At 35.9% G+C, this 25,712-nt stretch overlaps 1 protein-coding gene across 4 annotated transcripts in view; it reads right to left on the minus strand.

Moving 5' to 3' along the window:
• Nucleotides 1-25,712, minus strand: part of ASXL3 (ASXL transcriptional regulator 3) — a 131,784-nt gene that overhangs the window by 45,271 nt on the left and 60,801 nt on the right. For 2 of the 4 annotated variants that reach the window (XM_071554596.1, XM_071554593.1), the window contains 3 exons: nucleotides 17,695-17,816; nucleotides 5,286-5,403; nucleotides 4,271-4,390 (listed from right to left, as the gene is read on the minus strand). In XM_071554596.1, coding sequence (XP_071410697.1) covers nucleotides 4,271-4,390; nucleotides 5,286-5,403; nucleotides 17,695-17,816 — 360 coding nt within the window. Of the gene's footprint in view, nucleotides 1-4,270; nucleotides 4,391-5,285; nucleotides 5,404-12,618; nucleotides 12,965-17,694; nucleotides 17,817-25,712 lie in introns of those variants that run through there. The other 2 variants (XM_071554595.1, XM_071554594.1) reach the window with 2 other exon arrangements.

The raw sequence follows: 25,712 nt of genomic DNA on the forward strand, positions 1-25,712 counted from the left end.
TAAGAACAAGTCTTCTTTTTCAGTTTTTAGTTTTTATTGTATAATACAGTAAGCTCCAGAGAAATGGTACTCTGAGAAGGGTAACACTGCCTTTTCTATGTGTCTTAACAGCTTTTTTATATTCCCTGGATTTATCTCTTGAGCTCTTACATAATCCATGTCTCAGTCAACATCATAGCTCACATATTCTTACTTCCAGTTCAAGAGACCAACTCAACTCCAGAGCAGTAGAAAATATTCCTATCATGTCATCAACAATAATTATAAGCATCTATTTTCAAGAAAAATGCTGCCTGACAAGGCTGATGTGAATCAATCATTATGGACAGCTTCTCTTTTGCCATGCTCCACACCTGCAGAGTCTCATTGCACCTGAGAAAAACTACCTGTGTGAATAGACAGTGAGCAGAGAGATAAGAATATTTAATGTGTTAAATCAGTGTTTGAAAACATGCATTTTTCAGCCTTTTCAAAAGAACTGATGATCTAAAATGATCAACACAACAGAAGGCAGCAGCAGGAATTCTGAGAGGTTTAGAAAACAGGGTCTGTGAGAAACAGTACAAACCCAAGAATAAGATAGAGACTCAGCAGAAGGAAGGGAAAATACATAGCTGATGCACAGGTGTACAGAATAATGTCTTCTTACTGTACACAGTAAATAGCAAAGGTAATGAGCTTAAACTCCTGCACAGTAAGAAATATATCTGAGAAAAAAAAAACTTTTAACCACCAAGGACAAGGAGATACTGGATTAGATACACAGTCTCCAGCAGTGGAAATCTTTCAGAATGTTACACAAATACCTGCCAGGTATGACAAGGGCATAACCGATTTTGCCCTATGACTGGAGGTTCTGTCTCATCTGATTTTATTATTATTTCTAGGATAATATAAGATACTTTTTTCTTCTTAAAGAGCAAATGGAAAGAGTTGAGTCCAGGTGGCAGGAAAAACTCAAAAGCTTCTACCCATCCCAGGAATCTCCTTTAGGTTTTGGTCTGTTGTATTTCCCAATATTTCAAAGAAGCTACAAAAGTGTTCTTAACTAAATAATACCACGATCTCTAAAAAAGAAATTAAAACAATATTCCACTGCTATGAGCAATGATGGCACTTGGCATTAACACAAGACCCCTCAACAAAAATTACAACTGACACGTTAAGAAGAATAAATGTTTTACAAATAGGGGAATTTAAGCATACTGATTATTAGAAATGTCTCAAATGCTACAAGCTACTTAACAGTAACATTAATCAAAAGAATACAACTACACATTAGATTTCTTGGAAGATCTATAGTGGTCTCTTTCCTGAAAGGCTTTATCACCACCCACAAAATGTACAAATAAAAAAAATACAGATTTTTAAATTCTAAAAGCTGTTCTTCACAGTTAGAGCCTCACATATTCTTGCAATTTCCTTAATTTTTCAGCAGACAAAACTAACTGAATGAGACAAGGCACTGTGTACTCAGCACAGGATAACCTTTTCCAACATGCATTTTCAACATACTGTATTTCAGCACAGCAAAGACTCCATTACAAACAAATCAGTGCCCTGTCGTACAGGACAATTGTATGGAAGAAGTGCTCATTTTCATGAATGCATCACAATAAACTGTCCTCACCATCTGTTCCACCAACTAAATATAAATGCAAAATGAACACAGGCCCCAAACATAACACAAGTAGTATAATGTATCCAATTTTAATGCCTGTATGTAACTCTATTCTTTAATCAATACAAAATATGTTTCTCCATCTTCTGAGTGACTCCAAATTAGAGCAACACTTTCTCCAAATAATGCTTCATATTCTATGGAAATACATACACATAGAGATAACACAAACTAAACCAAGATATATAACTGCAAAGTCAGTAACAACTTTCAGTAGCAGATATTTTAGTAACATGAAAAGCCCAAGAGAGAAAGTCAAAACTAACTCTGCGTGCCTGGGTCACACATTTTCTGATTTATTTGAGCTACTACCAGTTACAGACTATTATGGAGGTTTTATCAACTTGTGGAAAAAATAAGTGTATTATTTCTAGGCCAGAAGCAAACTGGATGCCTAGCATAGCCATACTTAAAAAAACCCCTCATAATCTCTTCCAAACAGCAACAAATTCTCTCTCTTGCATCCTTCCTATGGCTAATTTAGGACCTATAACTGCAGGTCTCAAGTTTGTAATCAGATTTAGTGAAGTGTTTGGGAGCAGCATAGAAGAATGCCACTACTGCATCACTAATCATAACTCAGAGAGTTTATGGCAAAACATGTGCCAACATTTTTTATGTTGTTTTCCCCAGAGAAAGACATTTTGAATACATATTTAGTGGCTATCAGAGTTCTGGGGCATCATTGTCCAGGTCAGAAACAGAATCTGTACAAGAGAGAAACTCAGGCTTACAGCCTTGGAAAATAAGAGATTAGTCTCCAACATAGAGAATAAACTATGAATAGATGGGATCACCCTGATTCTACTTCAAAGTATAAAAAACAAAACAGGAGGAGGACAGAAATCACATCTTTGGCAGAATCTGCTAACTAAAAGGGAAAAAAAAGTCATCATATTTAATCAGAGCTCAGAAAGTCTCCCAGACATGACGTGTAGTGAATGTTGAGGCAGATCAGCAAGTTTCAGACAATCAAACAATATCTGGAACAGAATTGTGCAATACATAGAATGCTGGACTTATTCTCTAAGATGCTCAACAACTGTACTCTTAGGAGCCCAAGAAATATTATGTCATAAGAGATACATTCCAGCAGCTACAAGAACAGAAACCCTTAAAAGTTATACAGAATTCCCTGCATTCCATGTGTGGTGTCCCAAAAGGCCAGTGGATTTTTTTTTTACTGAACTCCATAAAAAAACCTATTGAATTCACCCTACATTTGATATCATCAGCCAACAACTGATGTAATATCTGGAGATGGGGAGGAATGTATATTTGAAATTATGCATCTCAGTCTTAAATGTAGAGAAAAGTTATAGGAAAACATCTAAAATTGAATACACTTTGCACATATTGAAGCAGTATTGTCAGTTTTGGATAATGCTAATGGATCAAAAAAAGAACTAGCTATCCATATGGAACTGATTAATAATATGCTGAAAGATCGTGTATGAAACCAAAGTGAATTTTCATGGTAGGCTGTGATACAATAAGGCTTGTAGGAAACACTTTGCCAGGAACTTGCAATAGCATATTTAACAACTCAGCTATGGTATTTAGGAAGCAAAGTATCTTGGATTTTACAGGTTGATTATATATAAAAATAGGACTAGATTGGATGATTAATAACGAAGAATAATGTTATCAACACAAAAAGAGACATAAAATAACTGTTAGGATTATTTAGCCACTACAAAAAGCTTGTGTGCTAACTTTTCCAAAATGGCCACATTGCAAAATACTTCTCTAAATAATTCAGCAGTCTGCTGAATGCAAAAGTACTTTGTAAAGATAAAGGAACAGTTATGTCATTATTTGACTTTACTTCAGCCAAGACAAGAGTCTTAGTGAACACTACATTTTGTGCTCCCTAGGGAACTTTTCCAATTAAATTTCATGCAGAGCAGGAAAATCTGCCTATCACATGGAGATTGAGAATTTACTCTTAGCGTTTCTTCAGAGAAAATTCTTCACTAATTACAGAACATCATCCATGAATCTTGCTAAAAAACCCAGTAAATAAAACCAGAAGCTGTCTACAGTCTTCCGAAGAGCTGTAGCTTCAAAATAAATTACAGATTCAACAGAAGAAATAAACCAACCAAAGAAGGACAATCAATCAAAAATTATACACCAAATCTCTATACAACATGGAATAATGTAAATTAAAGAAAGATAAGGTTAATTTCTAATAGGGCAAGCATGTAAGCAAATATGTCATTATCGTTGGGAATAAATGCATATTAGAGGGTAAGCAAATTTACCGTGAAGAAAGAGTATCTGTTCTACCCTACCCCCACCACCCAAAAAATCGTTACATGACAATCAGAACCTAATTGCTAAATCACCTCTATCTCAGCAGTTGCTTAGGTCTGTCAAACTAAAAAGCAACTACAGAAAATCATTCTGTGGCGAAAAAAATGATCATGGATTTTCTGGGTATCAAAAAAGATGTCTTCTTGAGAGAGGGTCAGCTGCCGAGTCAGGAAAGGGACAGATAAACCAGAAAAACAAAACTTTTAAAAAGAACATAGTTTAGAAAAAAATGAGTATTACAAGGAAGATATTTATTTTACTCCTACTCACCTAAACCAGATTTTTTTAACCTTTTTAAGTGCTGGCTTGTTTGTTTTCCAGTTGGAGACTTTTGACCATGTTTCATCTCTTTATCAGAACCATCTGCTTCACCATTTTTAGATTCAGATCCTTAGGAAAAAATAAAATTCCTCAAACATGATGCTTTTGCACTTTTACCAACATCCCCCCGGTATCCTGTACACCATAAAGAGAATAGAAATAGGATTTTTAAAAACTGACATCTATTTGCTGAAAGGCAATATACCTTTCTGGTCACAATACAATTCCTCATCATCAGAGGCAATGGAAGTAAAAGCTCAATAAATCAATTAAGTGCTGAAAACTAAAGTTTACTGAACACTGTAATCAATAAAAATGTTCACTGATCTAATAAAAATAACATTGTTCTATAATGCCCAAGAGGTATCTTTAAAAATATTTTAACCTCAAGTTGTGGGGCAGTAAAACAATCGAAACTGAAAAAAGATCATTTCTTTGTGAAGAAACATTTATAGAAGAGCTATGCTTGGAAATACAAGTGCCAATTTGTGTTAAACATAGACACAGAAATCTCTTAAAATGAAGCAACTTGACCATCAGAGCTAAAGGTCAAGGTTATGCTGCAGTGATAAGCATGGTACATCAGAAGAAAAGCTAACAAAAGGATCCCAGTATTGCAATGCAGAATTGAGACACAAATTCACACTCACAGAGAAGCTTGCCTCTTTTTTCCCCCTCCTTCCCTTTTCATGGCATTGAATACCAGCATGTGGTCCTCCATTAGAGCTCCAGAGCCAAACAAAATGTTTGCATTCCTATAAAGCTGCTGCTATTGTCAATTGTCATTTTACTATGTGTCTCCATCCTTGAGACATCAGATTTGATAAGGAAATAAAGATGTTAAACAAAGCCACCCAGAGGAAATATTATTTCAGCAATTCCAAATTCTGTATGCTACCCAGCTGATTCAGAGGAAGGCTATGTGGCTAGAGCCGATCTTGCAAACGGTCCTTTAGCTATTTACCTGAAGGTGAATCCGACTGCTCATCAGACACCTTTAATGGTGTCAAAACAACACGAGGAACAGTCTTGTTTACCATCATTGAGACTCCATTTCTTCTTTTCTGCTGTTGTCTTAAAGCCTACAAAAATGATAACAAAATATAAAACTGTAACAAAAAATAATGCTTATAAGTGAATTACACAAGACATTTCTCTACCATTAAACTGAATCCCTTAATATAAGCATAATTTACATAGCTACTGACTTGCCAGACTTCACACTTGTCCTCTTTATGTCATTTTCCTTTAAAATATAAAGTCATGCTTTTTTTCCTTTTTTATAAAGAGAAAGAAGATGCACCGTAGATCATTTTCCAATCCAGTTTTGACAACAAAGAAGCACATAACTGTTTGCTCTACCTTAACAGCACAACGTGATAACCCATGGAATGCGAAACTAAGACTTCCAAAAAAAAAAAAAGAAAGTAAAACCAAAATGTTTCAAAACCAGAAAAAAAAATATATATGTCTGCACATCACTTGCAGGTGCATCCTCTCCAGTATACTGCTCAGTCAATCAAGTTAACACAGAGTGTCATCAGTATGTACAGCATGTAAGGACTACAGTATTGATGCACTCACTCAGCCGTGAGTAGTGCTGCACAAAATCACTGAACATGGCAGGAATCATTTATTTTCGTGAAGGGAATCAGTCCTAATCTTGGAAACCTTGCAGCATTTGGCTTCTGTCTGTTTGACTTTGGGCATTAACCTTCAGAACACGAACATGATACATGAATAAATCTCTAAAAATGGGAGTGCTTTGTGTTTCATAAATTTGTTGAATACTGGGTTGATAAGATAATATAAAATATTTAAAGATTAGAAATAGCAAATACCCATCAGACTGTTTTATATGAAAAATTGTATCTCATCAAAAAAATCTTATACAAATACAAATACCTACCAATTAATATATCTGCAAACATTAAAATTCTGAAATTCATTAGAATGGGATAGGCTTAATGCAGATCTCTCCTATCCTCCTGTCTATTTTTCTTCAATCTTACTGAACTCTCTCTTTTTACAACTGTGATTTGTGTTATGATCTTGGGGGGGGGGGGGATTTATTAAAGTTATACTATATGAACAAGGAACATATTTATTATGAATTATCCCTGTAGGTTTATGAGTATGAATGACTGATAACTTATAAGGTTTAAGTCTGTAACTTTAATGAGTCTGTAATATCTTTCCAAAATGTTCACATAGCTGAATAATGGGAAAAAAAATCCCTCTGAAAATAAACAAATCAATATTGGTCTATTCCTCTAAATAACACACTACACAACATAAAATACAGCAAGCCACAGAGAAGCTATTTCATCGATTAACCCCTTTCATAGTACTTCTTGAAAGACACAGAAGCACTGTGCAATAAAAGCAAATTAGAACACTTGAAATCAAACAAAGAGAGGAAGCTGGTCAGATCCACGCTGAACCAAAGAAACAAACAGAAATCCATTAAGAACAGCCTATACTACAAACATTTTTGAGGCAGCGAATTCATACTGGTATTGAGCAAGCACAGCCAGACCTGGAGCCAGAAAATTCTAAAATGTTAACATTTCTTAAAAATTCCTCAAATTTCAAAAAACGACCCTCAGTGCAGAGCTGTCAAAACAGGTGATCCTTAATTAACAGTAATACCACTGAGACAGTAGCAAACAGTTCACTAAAAATTAACTGAAAACAAAGGCAATGCCTGCATAACAACACACCAATATAACCACAACCCAAACTTTGTATTGTTGTGCTCCACAGCCTTATTTGCCTGATGAAAAGCAAAGTGAAGAAATAACTATCCTCATTGTCATCCTCCCTAGACAAATGGTTATAGCCCAAACGATGCTCCATGTTTTCTTTCAGCCTCTTCCTGACACTCCTAGACAATTTCCACCTCTGCCATGCTACCTTGCTGTAGCATCCATAAGAAAATACCATTTTAATGTTTTATACAATCACTGTAACAAAGGACGATTTTTTTGTAAAGCCTCACAGTTAATTTTTCAATGCTTTAGACTGAACTCCCACGAAGGAGAAGAAGTAAACAGGAGTGTATCCTCCACCACTGACAGGCAGTCAGCGTTTCTACACCTCAGGTGACACATGGGCTGCTGGAGTGAGGGCAGCGGAACCCAGTCTTTGTCAGGTGCACCACTTACCTTCTTTTGTGTAACAGGAAGGCCCCTTGTGGACCTTAAGCACACATTTTTGCAGGTGATCTGGAATTTTCAAGAAGCACAGGCCACCCCATGCTCACAGAGCACTAATGGACAGTCAGAGTCACCAAACCAGGGAACACAGCTGGAAGCAGACAAAGGTAGCTACCAGAACTACTTTGAAGTATAGCTCACTTCTTGAGCTACAGGCTAACCTCTCCAGTGTGTGAGGATCAAGCACAAAACTTAAAAGATATCATTTTCCTTGGATGCACATTTGTTTTCCAGGATTTCTTTTTCCCTAACATCCACTTTTTCACTGCAAGTCCCTCCCCCGTGTCCTCCAGTTTAGCAACACAAGGAACTGATCAGCACACAGGGCCCATAGTTAAGTCTGAAAATCAGTTCGTGTGGGATGGCTTAAGCTGACAGTAAAGCTACACACACCTAAAAGATGGGTTGTAGAACAAAAAAAGAAAAAAAACCCCAAACCATATGGACATTAAAATACAAGAATACAAAGGGCTAATGAATTACCCTGTGTACTGAGATTAGAGAAATAATCTTCCCTATGTCTCTCCATCTTTTCATTTGTCAAAAGAAGGATATGAGGCATGGGAGGACCGTACAAAAACATCAAGTACATAATCGACCATATGATTCACAGGGTAAAGTGATGGCTGTGATTCTCTGCAGACATTCTGTTTAGAGGGACATATTATGCTCAGCTAATCACAATTTTGTGTTAAATTCTCCTTTAAATTTGAAGCTGCAGGGTCTGAAATTTTGGATAGACAAGTCTTTGCAAGAGAACACTAGAAGCAATCCAGCAGCAGGAGAAACTACTGACTGACACCTAGTTACAAGGAAAGCCAAACACCAGAAGGAGTTAAGTATAAACGAAGGACACTGTACAGTCTCTGCTGAGGACAAATATATAACTTCTTTACACTTACCCTGAGGGATATTAATTTTAGGATACAAGACTACTGTAGGATAAGACAAGGATCTTGTATCCCAAGATTGATTCTACTTAGCTGGGAAGTCAATGAGATTACTCCAAGTGAAACATGCACCGAACGCTTTGTTATATTAAGCTTTTAGTGCAGCAAGATAATTTAGTGCTTTCCTAGTCACCATGACCAAATAAATCTCTAGTTTTGGCTCTGCTGGTGATGGGAATAAGCACAAAGTAGATGAGTCAATTTGTAACTAGCACTGAAGAACATGAGAAATGTTATAACTTATTCCAAAGAAAACAAGTTTCAGATTTCACCCTAGATATGGAAACAGTAAGTAACACAAACTCCATTGGCTTCTTTTACCAACATAGTCTTTTGCGTCTCATCCATATTTAGAGATATATAACCTCCTAGATAAGCTTTCTACAGAACTGCAAGAAACAGCCAATGATTTTACCAAATGGTAAGGTTTCATTTTCACCAAGGAAAGTTAGAGAAAAACACATATAGTGCATATGATAGCTTACTTAAAGCATATATTTTCCTTTACTGAGACTCTATGTTTACATTTCAAATGCATTTAATTACTTTGTGTTAAATGTTTGAGTTAAAAAAGCTGCAAGTTGTAAATACCTAGAACTTATCACTGTTGAAGTACTCTGTAAAACATTTCTACCATCCTATTTGTATGACAAATAAATAAAAAAAGATGGGAAAAAAAGCGCTCATGTGATATACAAGTCAAAACATTAAAAGCTCTCTTAAAATTACCACCAAAATATAATACTTACATCCAGCCTTTCACAAGCAGATTTGCAAAGGACATCTGTGAATCTCTTGTACATAATGAGTATGAAGAATTCCCAATATTCCCGTTCATAAAAATGAACCTTTGACCATCTGTTGAATAATACTGCCATGGTCATTATACAGGGCTTGGCATAATTATTTTGTTTCAGGAAATAATTTTTATTGCCAAAATCTTTAAGTAACCTATCAATGCATTTTCATCCAAAGAACTCAAAATAAAATAAAAATATGAGAATTAAGAAAACATAAACTCTGAAGATAGATGGCAAAAGAAAAACACCATGAAATTAACAGTGAACTTCTAATTCCAAGCAGCTTTTTAATAAAAAGGTGACAAGAGCAAGTATACTTCAATTTTTCAGGGAGTTTCTGTTCCTACTGGAATATAGCAGTGTGTTGGAGGTTTCATGAATGCCATTATATGCTCTTAAAAATAATAATGTCATGTTTAGTTGATCTTAACACAGCAAAGACTTCTTCACCCATGTTACAAAATAGTTGACTTTCTTCAGTAAGAACTCATAAAGTCATCATTTAAGTAGGAATGAAAGGAAACAATATGAACTAAAAGGTAGCTGGAAAGAGGGGCAAAACACCTCCCCAGAAGAGCACCAGAAGTAAAATGTCAAGCTCTATGCTGTGATTTCACTGCTGCTTGGAATTTTTTTTTAATATTTTCTTTTCCCACATCTTTTCAACTCAGAATGCAAAAATGCAGCATACAGATAAACCATTAGTGCAGAAAACCACTTTCATTTGAGCTTAAATGCATGACATGCTGAGAATGTTAAAAATTAAGTTATTAACAACAAAGACATGTAACACTTGGTTGCATTAAGCAACATCGTCCCAGATGTCTATTTGTTCCACAAATGTCAAGACTACATTCTGAAACATGTATCATGAAACATAACCTTTGAATTTTCACACATTACGGATCAGAAATGTAAAGTTATGGAATTCTTCTGTTCTGCCATGTGAGAACACAAGCTATGATACACTGAGCAAAGTCTATTGCACAAAATAAATAACTCTGCATCATGGTCATGGATCACAAATTGACAAAGATGAAACAGATTTATAGTTTATCACTGATTCACTTAACACCACCATAAAATTCAGTCTTTGTCCTCACTCACACTCTCATTTTGTTAGTAAAATTAAGACAGCTTTTAGTTCTTGTGTCTCTGTTAAATTAAAATTTCTCAGTGGCTTCCTGTTTTATGGATGGACAAAGCAGTTAAACTAAAACAGTAAGCACCAAAAATAATGGAGAATAAACACACTATTATTTTCAGGATGCTACTAACTCTTACATTAAACATACATTAAACGTACTTGGTTATAAGCACAACAATGTAAGATTAAAACATAATAAAGATGTCCTATGGAAACAACTACAAGTACAAAGTGCCATTTCCAAAATAAATTAATTTACTTTCAAGCACACTTTTACACTAAACACATCAGTATGGTGCCAAGTGGATACAATCGATCATTTGGAGATGTAGAGCAGAGCTGGAATCACCAGGATGGAAATTTGGAGACCTGGGGTTTGTTTTCAAATAAATGCTAATAACTTCTCAAATAAGCATCTATTCTTTTCCCATGCCATCCTCCTACCTTATGACACTTCCATCTGTATTTGGAATACAAAAAAACTCTTGCTGCATATTTATTCTTTAAATCTCAGTAGTGCTCAGGGTCTTTCTGTAGGACTACAGTCTACATTAACACTGAACATTTACCTGTATAGTAACCAACACTGAACTAAAGTGTTTGGATGTTTGTGGGGCAGAGAAAGGGAGATGTGTGTATTTATGTGCATGTCTGTACACTCGCAAGCCAGCACTGCTTTCTATAGGATTACAATAATGCAGTCACAGCTACAGTTGCTGCAGATCACCACATACTGAAAAGTAAACATTTTTGTTGCTTTCCCAACCACAGAAACAACAGAAGTACAAAAAACATGTAATGTGTTCCACATCTGTTCTGACTTGCATGTGAATGGGAATGATGATGGCATATTCATCAACCCAGTGAACGCTTTTTTCCAAAGTGTTGCAGATTTTATTAATTGTTTGTGTAGAATTGAACTAATAACATCTATCAGCTGAAAAGTGGGGAAATGTGTTTTTTGGCACAACAAAGCATATATAGGTAAGGAAACAGTTTGTAGAACGCAGTTTAGAAACAAACTAAAATAAAGATAGCCATGTCAATACAAAATCTTAAAACAGTAATCAACATTTTCCATTAGGGAAGCGTACTCTGCACAGGGTCCAAAGCATACAGCAGGGGTTTCATGGCTAGACTACCATTCTCCAGATAAAAAAATCTTGTCATATTACCTCTCAGAGAATACACATTGCACCAATGTAAGCAGTGTAATGCCTTTCTGCCAGACATCCTGTTTCGGCCTGGGTTCTGCCACGTGCCCACAAATCCTGAGCACACAGCCTTCTGGGAACCTACCCTACAGCTTATGCAACAGCTTGTCAACATTTTGTAGGAGGCTTCCTTGAGCTCTGAAGAGTTGTGAGCTCTTCCAACTCCTGTCTTTCCCTAAAAAGGCCAACAATTTCCAGGATGCACTTCAAAATCAAGGCCTGATTCATTATCACCTGGGTAGAATTGCATGTTACAAACTATTCAAATCAAAAGCTGTTCTTTTCACATGGCTCAGAAGATACTCACTTAGACATTCACTGCCTCTATATGGAAAATCATGTAGCATCGTTGGAAAAGCTTAACTGGATTATATTTGTCATTAATGCAATAGCAATGATCATTCCATCTTAAACATTTCCCCAGGCTACTTAAAGAAAAACATTATCAGACAAATGCATTGCTCAGAACTAGGCTGCTATCCTCAGCCTGAAAAAGCAACAGCGACTACAGAACAGAAGAAAGTGAGCACTTTCAACCCATATTTGGGAAGAAGATTCCATTATGTAGCAGTGGCAGGTTTAACCAAAGGTAAGGCTCATGCCATATTTTAAGTGAAGGACACCATCCTACAGTGAGGTAGGGGGACAATTATTCTTCAAAACAGTACTGTTCTAAAGTTGCTTTGGAATTCCTTAGTTATTTTTCAGAGTAAGAAATTCTGTAAAATACATTTATTAAAACAGAAAACGTGCAGGAGCACTATAAAAAGCATGCTATGCAAACAACCCCAGAGGAGTAACAAACAAGCAGAGCACCCCAGCAACTGGGAGCTAGTTATTAAAAAGCAGTACGAAGAGATTAAAGGGACTGTATAGATTTCTGTCCCTTTCCTTCCATCACAGGTAAGGGCTGAGGACCAAGGGGATGACCCAGAAGAGAGTCTCATAAACATTGTCTTGCGTCTTACCAAAGCACTGTGTTGAGCAGCTGGTACATGCTGCCCATGCATATGGACCTTTAGAGGGACATACCGTGCAGCCAGCCTTCGGGCAATGCATGTACTCCCTGAACAGCTTCCGCTGCAACTCTTGATCTTCCAGCTTCTTTTCCCCATTATGCAGTCTCCCTGCCATAGTTTCTTTGTCCTCTTCCCTAGATTTGTCTTGGTAATCAGAAAATCAGTTTAGTTTATCATCTTCGAACTTCCATTTTCTGAATGCATTTTGTAAATTCCACTGTCCCTTCCCACGTCTCTCTAGAAGTCAGAAAGCAACATGTTTTCCTTCTTTTTCATTTGTTGACAGGAAACTTTGTCACGACTCATCACTTATGTTGTCAGACATCTGATCAACTGCTTCATCTGGGGAGCCAGAATTCTCCAACTGTGGCATTGGTAAATTTGTAGCATCTGAAATGAAACATAGGAAAATGGTTAACAGAGACACTGAGAAATGGCAGCAAACTCTCTATAATGAGGAATTCAGTACAAAAAATGCCTCTCAGTTCAGGGGATTTTCAGAGCCTCTCAGGAAGACACCCTGCACTTAATTCTAAGTGATAAGGACAAAAATCATAATGATCTTCTCTGTCACCTTTGCTTCTTTGGGGCAAGGAAGGGAAAGGAGGGTAGGCAAATCTATTAGGCTTATACCAGAGTGTGTTAGTGAGTAGTTGCTCAAATGAGTCAAAGGAGAGACACCATGGAGAGACTCATACTGGATTACTTTCTGTAGACAGCAAAATGCTTCAAGATAACCTGCATCTGGCTGTAGTCAAGGAAAGAAGTCCTAACAGAATGAGTGTGGAGGGAGCAAGACTGGTGAGTTTGCTCTTGTTCTTCTCTCAAAGCAAGATAAGCAGTGTGAGCTGAAGACAGGAAAGCAAATTCACATGGCATCATGGGAGATCAGAATTCTACCTTCAGTGCCAACCTAGGCACTTGGACACCTGTGCCCAAAAAAAGAAGCAAACAAAGAAATCTTGATAAACGACTTCTGTGAATTTGGGTAAATCAGGGCTATATTACAGTGTTAACCATTCTGCTCTGAAATTTAATCTCTTGGAGGTTGGTTTCTACCAATAAAGACAGTTGTAGCAGAAAAGTCAGCCTGAAATGTTATTTGGAGCTGTACAGGTCTATTGCCCTATAATTCCGAAGCAACATATGAGCTAAATGATAACTTCCCATAGCTTTATTAGTGCTTGGGGCCTGACAGCATCCACTGGAAAAAAAAAGGGGTGTGGAGTAGCCATTTCTATTATAAGAACAAATCATATGGATGGGTGCCTTCCTTCTCAATAAAAAACTGCATCTACCCACTTTATGAAGCAAACAGTGGCACATATATGAACCCAGCCACCAAGCATGCAGACAAAGCCCAAAGTTAAGAAAAACAAAACAAACCATGGCAGTAACATACCTTGTGTTGATTCCCTTATTTCCTGCGCTTCTCTCCTCCCAAACCCACTTGGCTGCTGTCTCTGGAGTTTCTGTCTCTACAAAGAGATCTGGATGCCCAGCACAGTCTCAGACATGTCCTGGTCTGTATTCAGATCCTGAGTCTGAATGGAGTATCCTTCTCTTCTCCCAACAGAAAATTTATGGGTACCTTTCTTGGTGCTGATTCCAAAGTGCCAAAAGTGAGGCAGGATTGTCTTCCATGTCTGGGACGTCTACTATCATCCCAGACACCATTTATAACGTATCTTCTTTATCCTCTCTTGGTAATGACCCAGGAACCAACTGGTAAACTGATGGACAAGGTGCGCTTATACTTGGCTATCAGAGTCCAACAGACACTAATACCACCTCAATGTCCTGGATATTCACACATTCTCAGTGTTACCTATGTGAGGCCAGTTTGCAGATATGATTGTTTCTTCTGAGAAATGTTCCGAGAACATCTTGACAGATACAGACAAATCTGCATATAGCGAAGACTTCCAAAAAAATTATTACCTCAAGTCAATGGAACAGAATTGGACCAGAGGGGAGCAGTAGATACTATGCCATGCCTTGATTGTCCATACTTGAGTTAGCCTTGTCCAAAGCAAGAATAATTCACACAGTAGTGTGACCATGTACCACTGCTAGCAGATGCAGATGTAGTTCAGTACCTTCCCAGGAAGAGGTCCTTACATGAGTCTGCATACCAAAACTCTTGAGTGTGAAAGTGAGGTAAATCAGTATGCAACTGATCAGTACTGATAGGAAATCAGCATGTGACAGCGTGCCATAAGCCTTCTTTTCAAAGGTACTAGATCAGCAACAGCTGGGACACACATACCCAAGCTCTTCTAACAGCAAAAGGAAACAGAAATATGTAAAATCTGCCATCAAAAAGCCAAGCATAAAAGGCAGCTCTACATCACAGGCTCTTTTGTCTAAACCCTCATAAATAGGAACTATTTTGTTGGACATCACACTCAGGGCAAAGTGTAAGCATTATACAAGAGCAAAACTGAAACTCCTTCAGGAACAAAAAAGAAGCATGAAACACACTCAGCGATAAAACACTCAAAATCTCTCTCCCAACAAGGACATCATGGAAGGTGGTGAAGCTAGAAAGTTTCTGGACAAAAATGGGAGCCCAGCCTTTGAAAGGTGAGGAGATAAGGTCTAATCTGTGACACAGACCTTATGAAAGTCCACTGCAACTGCAAACCTCATTACCCTGAAAAGTACTCTCCTACTTGAGAGAAATCAAGATCAAGAGCCAGGGATCAGAAAATGCCCTTTCCTCCAAGCTCCTCGCATAGCTCAAGAAAGGCAGTGTTGCGACTAATTTGATTCATGGGAACATCCTAAAATGAAGGCTGTTACAAGGAAGCATGAGATTGCTTTTTGCAATCTAAACCCAGGAATATATCTCTAAAATCCATTAAAAAACAAATCATATTCAAATCCAGCATATAATAATTTAGAGAGAATTACATATAAGTAGAGTGGTTAATAACTAGATAAACAGTGGAGAAAATCGTCTAATTCCAGCTCAGATCTTCAAGCAGAATTGCACATTATCAACTTCCTTTTAGCTTTGATTTTAATGGTTACAAAACAAATACACACAAGATCAAGGTAATATGAAGAACCCACTGGTTTTAAATAAATTGAGTAGGAAACTAAAAACTATCTTGTAGGTTTTCACTCTGTGAAGATTGTGTAGCAACAGATAAAAAGCAATAGCTAAGGAAGACTCCATTGCAATATATATATATACATACAAATATATTTATATAGTAAAAGCACTCGATGAGAGTATGATGATGCCTCATCTTCTGTTACTTTAGCATGGAATTAGTAAGTTTGTATCAGCTGAAAGCCTGTTGCATACAACTATCAAACAGCTTCTTCAGTATTCAAAGGTACTACAGGTTCTCTGTACAAATTCTAGGCAGTATGTATCCATAAAAGCTATAAAGACTGAAAAGTGAAAGAATAAATTTCCAACAGCAATTTTATAAATAAAATCACTGTTAAAGTTTATTCACCTCTGCTACAACAACAAATCATATCTGTAGTGTATATATAGCAGTAGCCAACATCTGAAACTTTAGAGAGAACTAAGCAAATACATACTACTCCATCATTCAAATGTCCATTTGTCTAATATTGTACCTACAGAAAACATTTTGCTGATAGTTGTAATGCTACTCTGATACTCTGAGGTACAGGACCTAATTGCCATCCACCTAATTAAAACTAATTTTTTTTATCGATTACTTAACTTTCTGATGGTGCTCTAACCCTAGCCTTAGGGAATGTTTTTAAAGATTTACATCAGTGTTATGACGTTTTATATTAATTAAGCTATTCTGATTAATTTGCCCTTTTAAAAATTATTCTCAATGCTATATATCTGCTAAGTGACAAACTGTAGAGTTTAAACAATTATAGAAGTTCAAACATCTGTGGCTTTGCTCTTTTTTTCCCCTTCTTTCCCCTTTGCCTGCTTCCTCCACCTCTAGGGAAGTTCAGACATCACAAAAGACCTATATAGAAGTTTCCAAGAAGCGTGTCTTTTTCACAACTATTCTCGCGGTTCCTGAGCTGCTTTGGGCCCACTGCTCAATTTTTCTGACCAAATCCATGTGAGACCTAAATCTAATAATCCTTTCCAGTCCTCAAAACCTCTAAGTACAATATAACCTTGTATGAATGATAAAGGTCTACTAATTTTACTGATTTAAACTCAGCCTGCATGAAAAACTAAAGTGTTTAGAGAAGATGTGGACAGACTTTGCTTAACTTAAGCCTAAGTCAAGAACTCTGCAATAAACTACCCCATGAAATACTAAATCTCTCTTAACCATAACTAAGACAGCAGTTATGAGAGAAATTAAAACAACATCACCTCATTATGCTAACATTTTAGAAAAGTTGTAATTCAAAACTGAGAAGAGAGAATGATAATTTTTTTTGAAATTCTAATTATTCATTTGCCTGGCTGTAAGCTGAACTAATTTGGCACTGTTAAAAAAATAATTTTCATATTGTTATGTATTCAGTTAATAGCTGTCTTTGAATAATCAGCTACTTCTACAAGCTTTACCACTTATTTTGGAACGTAAATCATCCAAATCATAAGGTGTTTTTTAAAAACAAACTACCCCACTTCTATACCTTGTAGCGTCAAATGGAGTATGAAGGAAAAATTACTGAACAGATCATAAAGAAAAATGGAACAAGTATACCTAGATTCTTACCTATCTGCAGCACGTCTTCAAAATACTTTCTCTTACTTATTTTAAGACTCCCATAAAATTTCCAACATAAATGCTTACATAGGAAAAGCAGCAATGTGATAATATAAACAATTCCAATTACTTGAAAAGCACTTGAAAAACCATCAAACTCATGATAAAAGGATGGCATCATTGGTAAAAAAAAAAAAAAACAGAGAAAAAACTCCAGCAATACACCACTAAACAAAGCACTAAAAATCCTCAGAAGACCCTTTAAATTCTGTTGAGATCCTATTTGTATAGGAATGATACACATGCTAAAGGGATGCCAACTGATTGTCAGTCAATACAAGCTTACCTGTTTAAGCGCTTTCTTTGTGTGCTGCTGGAAGGAAGATACTAGCTTGCTTTGCACCGGTGCATTAGTAAGGCTTGAATCACGATTGGAAGACATTTCTTCAGATGTCTGCTTTGGGCAAACTTTATAAAAAGAAACAAAAAATCAGAATGCTGTGATGGAGGTTAGCTTCCCTATGTCTTGGAGAGTCCCAGAGACAGAAAAAACCCACCAAAACAGGCAAATGCCTGGAAAACAAAAACCTCTCAGTAAAAAATTCAGCCAGTTCCGAAGGTCAGATGAGCTGAAAATCCATGTTCCAAGTAAATGGATTGCTTCACAAATATTTTTACCTCATTATACTCTTTCTGTGCAGTATTGGAGGCCTTGCATATTTTGCCTTTCAGGTCCTGAAAGGTAACTGAAGTAGTTTAACTACGGATTTCAGACAGAAGCTAGGAAAAATTATCTTCCTCACCAACACATTTTAACAGATTGTAAAGTGTGCATTTATACAAGAGACACTGATGATCCTTGCTTCTAGAAATATTTATACATATGTAACTTAATACCAGATTGTAATTAGGAGCCAGACTCATCTATTTTATACGTACTTCTTGGTAAAGCTAAGAACACACACTTTCCTGTTTAACGGGTAGACTGAAACCTCCTGCAAAGAGGAGTTCTGGTCTCTCAGGTAATATGTGCTGCTATACTTGCCAGCCTTCTAAATAACATGTGCTTTAATGAACAAATACTACAGTGCTTACATTAAACAGCCTCTTGAATAAATGTTGTGTGAGACACAGGAAAAAAGTCTCCTGGCTAAAAATAAAAGGAAATATAATGAATTTTATTTTAAAAACCAGCTTTATTAAACAGATACAAAAGTTGTGAAAATAGCTGAAGGATCCTATTAGTAGTCAGCAAGCACAACTTAAAGTGCTGTAGAAAACTTTACACTCTTAATGCCTTGTATTACTATTACTTTCACTCTCATTATTGTCCTTCAGACTGCCCAGCTAAATTAGCACTGCATCGATCCAGAAAAGAAGTAGCTTTTTTTCCATTCTTCTCTGCTAATTCAGTTCAAGTCTGTGCTCCAGCATTGCTCCCACCTGGTTTGTGTGTTGACATACCTTATTTATAATGCTTTGCAGCAGTAAATGGTTTTCCAAGATTTGTCATACTTTGCACACCACCATAATAGTTTGAAGACACTCAAAGGAGCTGCACAGACACATGCCAATACATTACAATAATGTACAATAATGTACCCCAATGTTTCTTTATTTTCTCTTCCCATCCTTCAGAGGGATGAGCAAACACCTGAAGCAGCCTTCTAACTCCTTTGTCTTTCAGAGAAGAAATAAATTTATCTTTGTGTTTGCAAGAAAAAAACATACAGACAATTTAGATATCAGTAATTAATGGCCATCATAAGATGCATCTGATATCAAACTCTTAATACTGAAAGAAAAAATAATTAAAACTACAGTAACAGAGAATGCACTCCATGGCACTGGTGTTATAAGACAATTGTCATATTAAACATTTTCATTAGGATAAGAAAAGTGCTGTTTTGTCACAAGATTTATAACTGATATTAACTGATATTAGTTTTTGGTGGTTTGTTTTTGGTTTTGGTTTTTTTGGTTTTTTTGTTTTTGTTTTTTTCTTGTTGAGGGATTTGTCAAAATATACAAAGTTGCAAGACAAACCAGGTTCTGAGTTACAGCATCACCTGGTTTGGATCAACCTTTTCCATATGATGAGCAAAGCTTACTATCAAAAAAGACAACTTAAAGGAGTAGCAAAGTGTCAGCAGAAAACAAATGATAGCTGGTTTATATAATCTAAATCACTGCAATAGCTAAGCTGCTGAGAAAAAGAACACCTACATTAAAATAAAAACCTGACATTTCAAATTACCCAGCTTTTGTCTTCTCTTTCAAAGGGAATTTTTTTACTGTTTTCTGGGAGTCAGAAAGACTTGGAGAGAGTCAAAGAACTGAATAAAAAGCCCCAGAAATAGTGTGGCCCACAAACTTCAGAGTTAAGGAGAGGAGAACAGAACAAATGCCTAAAGCATGGAAACTCTTACACACTTAACTGTCCCTCATAAAAGAGGATAGATACAACACGATCTGTCATGAAAAACCTATTCTTGTTCTCTAGGATGACTGCTACTTTTATTACCTTCTTGTTCAAATGGGAAATTCTGATTTTCATTATGGTAATCTAGGGTGTTATCCAAGAGTCTCCCCTATTTATTTCAGTGATAAAACTCACCCTGAAGAGGTTTGAAAACACTAAGTGATGATGCTCAACACTATAACCATTAATGTCAAAGTCATGATACAGCAGGAATAAAAATAAGCATAGCTTGATACTAATTTTGTGCTTTCGCTCATTTCTCTTTTAACAATAAACCCTGAAGTTGTAACAGGATTTATTAGAGATCATACTTTTTATTTCTATCATTACTTTAATTTTGCACAAACGTATTACCAGTGTATTGGTTTATTTTTTTTTCTGTTTCTTTAAAGCTTTGACAACAAATTTAAACCAAGGATCAGGACTGTTCAAATGGGTGAAACAACTGCAACTGAAACTCACTGAAAAAATAAATAGCTTTCCATCACTGTATTCTCTTCTTCAGGTACAGAAGGAATACCTCACTTCAGGCTGGTTCTTTAGTACAACCCAAACCTAGTTTCCTCAGTGCTTTGAAAAAAAACCAAACCCCAAACTTTTCCCTGTAGTCTATGATTAAAGAAATAGATATAGGTTGCAATTTAAAATGACACTGTGATTAGAAAAAGTCAACCTCATTTTTTTACAACAAATTATACTTTCTTTCTAAAACCTATTTTGTACATTATATTTTCCCTCATGTATCTAGTAGCTTTAAATAGTAAGTAGCTATTTTAAATATTACTTTCTATGTTTTAATTAAATTTCCATTTTAAAACCAGCTTGATACAAATCATGGCTATAAAATTTAACCATCTAGCAAATAGAAGGTCATTGACTATTTTCCAAAAATAGAAGATACAAACATTAAAAATCTATATACACTGTGTTAATTTATACAATTGCTTAATAACTTACACTGTCTACTCACTTTATTAGCAAAAAATAACACCAGAATTGACATACAGGCTTTATTTAGAGGATAATCATGGTATTTTTTACAAAACAATATGAACTGATTTTTCTGTAGGAAATAAATACAAATATGAGACAATGAATAAATTTAATCTTTAAAAAAATGTTCTGCTACTCAGTAATTTGAATCCATCTGTGCCAAAATCTGTCTATGCTAAAATGGCTGCGACCACTTGTTTATTTATTAATTTCCATGGATAAAGTCTAACTGCTTTTCTCTGAATTGGTCAGACATAAAGAAAGAGAAAAATATGACAGAAAAATATGTACATGCTCGAAATAAACACTGAGGATACTAGTGAAAAAAATAATGCCTTAAGAACAAAGCAGGTATTTCTGCTATACAGACCAAACAACACAGTAAAAGCAAAAGAAATTCAAGAAGAGATAGTGTTCTTTGTACATATATAACTCTGGAAAGCTTGCAACTACTTTGTCCATAAGCACTAAAGATCCATGAATATTATCAGATCCATGTTCACTTCAAAAGCTAAATCAGAAAAGAACGTTAAAAATAAACTGGATGCTGGGGAGGAAAAAAACCCACCTTGGAATGTGACAGATAAAGGGAAAACATTTGGGTAGCAAATAAAGAGGTTTCACCATTATTGCTACAGTAGGAAAAGGAAACAAGGGCAGTTTTAAGCCAACAGGAGGCATTTCCATTTACTGGAGAGTAATTAGGCTCCATTCTTTAAATCGGCTTCCTCAAGGGCCAGGACCCAGTGAAGGAATAAAGCAAAAAGCAACTACTAAGCTATAAACTGTTAGGTCATGAGCTGGAAGAGCAGCTGGGCTTCTGAAGATAAGACCTCCTTAGTGAGTGTTCAGAGGCTGTTAACATGAATGATAGAATTAGAATTACTTAGCAAAAAGAGCATATTAAAAATGTTTTCACAAATTCCATTTAAAATAACTTCCTCTCTTCCATTTTTGCAGTATGAGTTTTGTTAATTATTATGAAAGGCTATCATTTATAAAAATCAACAATTTTGTCTTTAAATTCCAAATTTTATAGCCTATCTCTGTAATTTTTTATTACCTCTTACCTTCTCCACCCAAGAAATGACATCTATGTAAAACATATTAGAAGACATGTTTCTTCAAAGAAACAATTTTTAGAGGAATATAACTAAAAATTATTCTGTCTCCTTGTCACTGAAAGTTATTAGGAATAACTGCAAAGAGATTTATGTAACTAGATGGACAGAGAAATTCCTGTGTAAGGGTCTTATTTTCCCAAAATGAATAGCACAATTAATTCTGATTTCAGTAAGACCATTCTGATTTAAAAGCAAACAGCAAAATCAACAGCAGTTCACTTCCTTTGTTGTTAAAAGAAACCACAGCAGATGAGAAAGATTGTTTACTAATGGCCACATTACAAAACACAAATTAATATTGGTACCATATGCTAAAGACTAGAGTCTATCTCAAGCATAAAATGTGTGCACATACTCAAGAGATATGAAACTTCACAGAGAACTCCCTTAGGAAAATGTACACATAAAATCTCTCTCTAAAATACCCATAAAATTCAGTATTTTCTTTGTGTGACACAGATCTATACTTGTATTGACATAAATGGTTACACTTTGCCAACACAGATGTATCGAGTAAGTCACCTCCATCACTCTTTGATCTCTAGAGCCCAACTTACCAAATCTAAACAATTCTGAGCTAGGCTGTTGCCATCAGCTCTTGAAAATGAAAACCAGTTTGGGAGTTAGTTAATTGTATGAGTTTGCCAAAGCAAGCAAAACCAGATGTATATATCAAGGGTACTACTGTGACTGCAATATTCTTTTTGAAAAGCAATACTAGTACTGTGAATTGATTAATAGTATTGAATAGTATTTTTTGGAAAAAGACATCAAATACCACATCAGCTTCATAGATTGCACTGAATCCTATTATATTCACAGCATGCTTTTGAGCCCAAACATGTCACAAAGCTTAGAAAACTGTGAATCCCTATTCCGAAGGAAGTCAACATTTTCTGCTAAAAATATCCTGTCATCACTGAGCCACCAATTTCTTAGGCCTCATTAACTACTGTCCAGGAAAAAAATGGAGATGAGAAAGATTCTCAAGCTCCACATTATCTTCTCTCATTCTTATGACTCCCCTCAAGTGGCAATGAAACAAAAGAAGTTAAACTCAATCCTGGGTACTATATTTTTATTTTATAGTTACTTTCATGGAGATGAAAGAAAAATACACCAAAAATTCTAAAGCAAAGTGAAAAACTATCTCTCACTGATGTGTCAGCCAAAATTCTATGTCTGAGCTGCTACTCCATTACTGCTCTTCTGTTTTTAGAAGACTGTATCCCATATCCAGAAGTTGCCACACGTCACAAACATTTTCAGTAGAATCATCCAACATTATTCCCAAGAGAAATAATACTAAGGGTAACAGGTTTATCTGAATTGCAAAAAATTTCATTCCCAGAAAGGAACTAAACCTCTAAACATGGACTCGGGTTTCAAACAGTTGTGAACATATATTCCCCACTACACAGTTATCCTAGGGCTTCCTAATCCAAAAAGCACAAGATGTTCAAGGGCCCAGTAGCTACAAAGCAAAATTTCAGGATTCAGCACAAATCTGATCCTCTGCTGCCCATCATTTTGTCAACTCCCTCTAAGAAATTAATTCTGCCATTCCATGTTCTTAGTTGAAAAACATACAGTTCTAGGAAGTGCTGAAAACCAAAGTGTCTCAAGAAGAGACATACATTGCTCATATTTGGGCAAGTACCAGAATCTCTCTTTGGGCTGGGGTGGGGAGGGAAGTCATGCTACCATAGGAATTGCTGTCTCCTCCACAGTTACATCATTGTGCATTCCACTGGCTTGCGTGAAGACAATTTTTAATCAACTGCGCTCTGTGGCTGATGGATTAGCCCTGGCTTCAGAAACCCTAGGGAAAAATGCTTTTTGAGAACAGAACATCCTATTGATGGGCAAAAGGATATTATAGCCATCATTTTCCCAGGCAACGGTAATTGGGATTTTAATTCTTTTACCCACAGCATCTTTACATGCTACTCCTGTATTTGAGGGAAATGGAATTTTAAAGATAGGAAACTGCTACAGAGCTTCTATTAGAAATCTCATTCCAAACAAAATCAACTGTGGTGTGAAGAGTTTCTTTAACATATGCATTTGGAGAAGGTGGGGAAAGAAAAATTCTCCATAGTCTCTGAAAAATCCTGAAGTGTGACCATTCCACTTGTTCATTTAGCAATACTAATGTAGAATAACAGCTTTTGCCAAGACATGTGTTTGTAACTTAGGATTTTTTATATTATTATGCTAATAAAATTGTTCAGTAGCCTGCCTTTGTACTGGGAAAAATGTGCCTGCTGAGGACATGATTCTTCTCTCTTTGAGTGCTAGTTGTTTTTTTTAATTCCAAAAGACAACTACTGTCTAAAAGCCCACAAATGGACTGAGGCTGTTGCTTACAGTTCAATCCTCTGCTTCCAGCTACATTTAAAGAGGCATTTTTTAAACTCTTGCTAAACAACTTTTGGTCACTCTGTCAGAACTGGGGCTTCTGGACTCTATTACAGTGAAAACGAGCAAATAAAAATGCAATCAATTGGGCAATTAAGAATTCAATGTGCAAGCAATGCCCATCTTCATATTATCACATAAATTCTAAAACATGACTCAGAGAATTTCACAAAGTGATTTTTTGCACTGAATTGAATGTCACTTTTATGCAACAGAACAGTTTCTTGGAAAGAGAAAAAATGTCAGCTTTAGTGTGAAAAGTGTAATTGGTCTGTTAGAACAAATATTTTCCATAGAAATACCTTTCCTCAAATATTTACAAACTGATCAGGTTATCACCTCACCTTTGATAAACTAATTAGATTGTCCCTATTAAAGTTCCCAGAACAAAGGAGGTATTTGTTCACGCAGGACTTCTTGTATGTCTTTTCTAAATCCCTTCCTGTTTTCCTTAACTCCTTCTTACAGCTCTAATGAATGTGATATGCTAGTAAGCATTTAACTAGTGCTATACCCAAAGGAAACACTGTGCTTATATTCTTTAATCAGTACTATCAGAATTGTAGTCTAAGAACTGCACTGGACTAATTAGCAAAAGCATCTCATTCATGTTCCATTCATTTTCTTTTGTGATCCTTAAATGCTTTTCAGATATACTGACTTATTGAACATATATTTCTCCTGCGCAAATGTGAACTTTTTCTTCACTTTAAAGTCTAAAAAATCTCATGCTGTTCAACTGTAATAATTTACAAGGCAATTAAGGGCAGTCCCAAAATTATTTTTATAAGAAGGATTTAATAGTGTTGACAAAAAAAACATTGAATGAAAAGTAGTCACCTCATACCCTCGAGAGTAAAAATGCCTAGCGCGGATGGTGATTTCTATGCCTTCACAGATTAAATAATTTGTAAGTTCAATCCACTAAAAAACTGGCTATATTTCTTGGATATGGACCTATTTTTAAGCCAAGCTTTCTATACTGTAAATGAAATCAGTTACAGAATTCTATGTGTATATAAATGATACCTTTTACAACAAACCTTTCAGTCTCAGGAAAAGCTATTATCAAACATGTTTCACAAAACAATGTTCTGTATTAGCTGACTGCAAAGTTATTTATGAAATATATGCAACTTTTAATTCTCTATTGATCACATCCAGCATTGACCTTTCTATATGCAATACAGACTCACTATTACCATCTCATTTACTCCTTTTTAATATAAACACTGCATAACAAAAGGAAAACTAAAATGTCCTGTTTTTAAAAAATTATATATACTGCAGCTTTTCAAGATTTGTTAAAGAGTACATGAGGGAAAGTTCTCAGCCTTAGAATCA

This window comes from Pithys albifrons, chromosome 4, assembly GCF_047495875.1.
Source record: "Pithys albifrons albifrons isolate INPA30051 chromosome 4, PitAlb_v1, whole genome shotgun sequence".
Taxonomy (NCBI): Eukaryota; Metazoa; Chordata; class Aves; order Passeriformes; family Thamnophilidae; genus Pithys; species Pithys albifrons.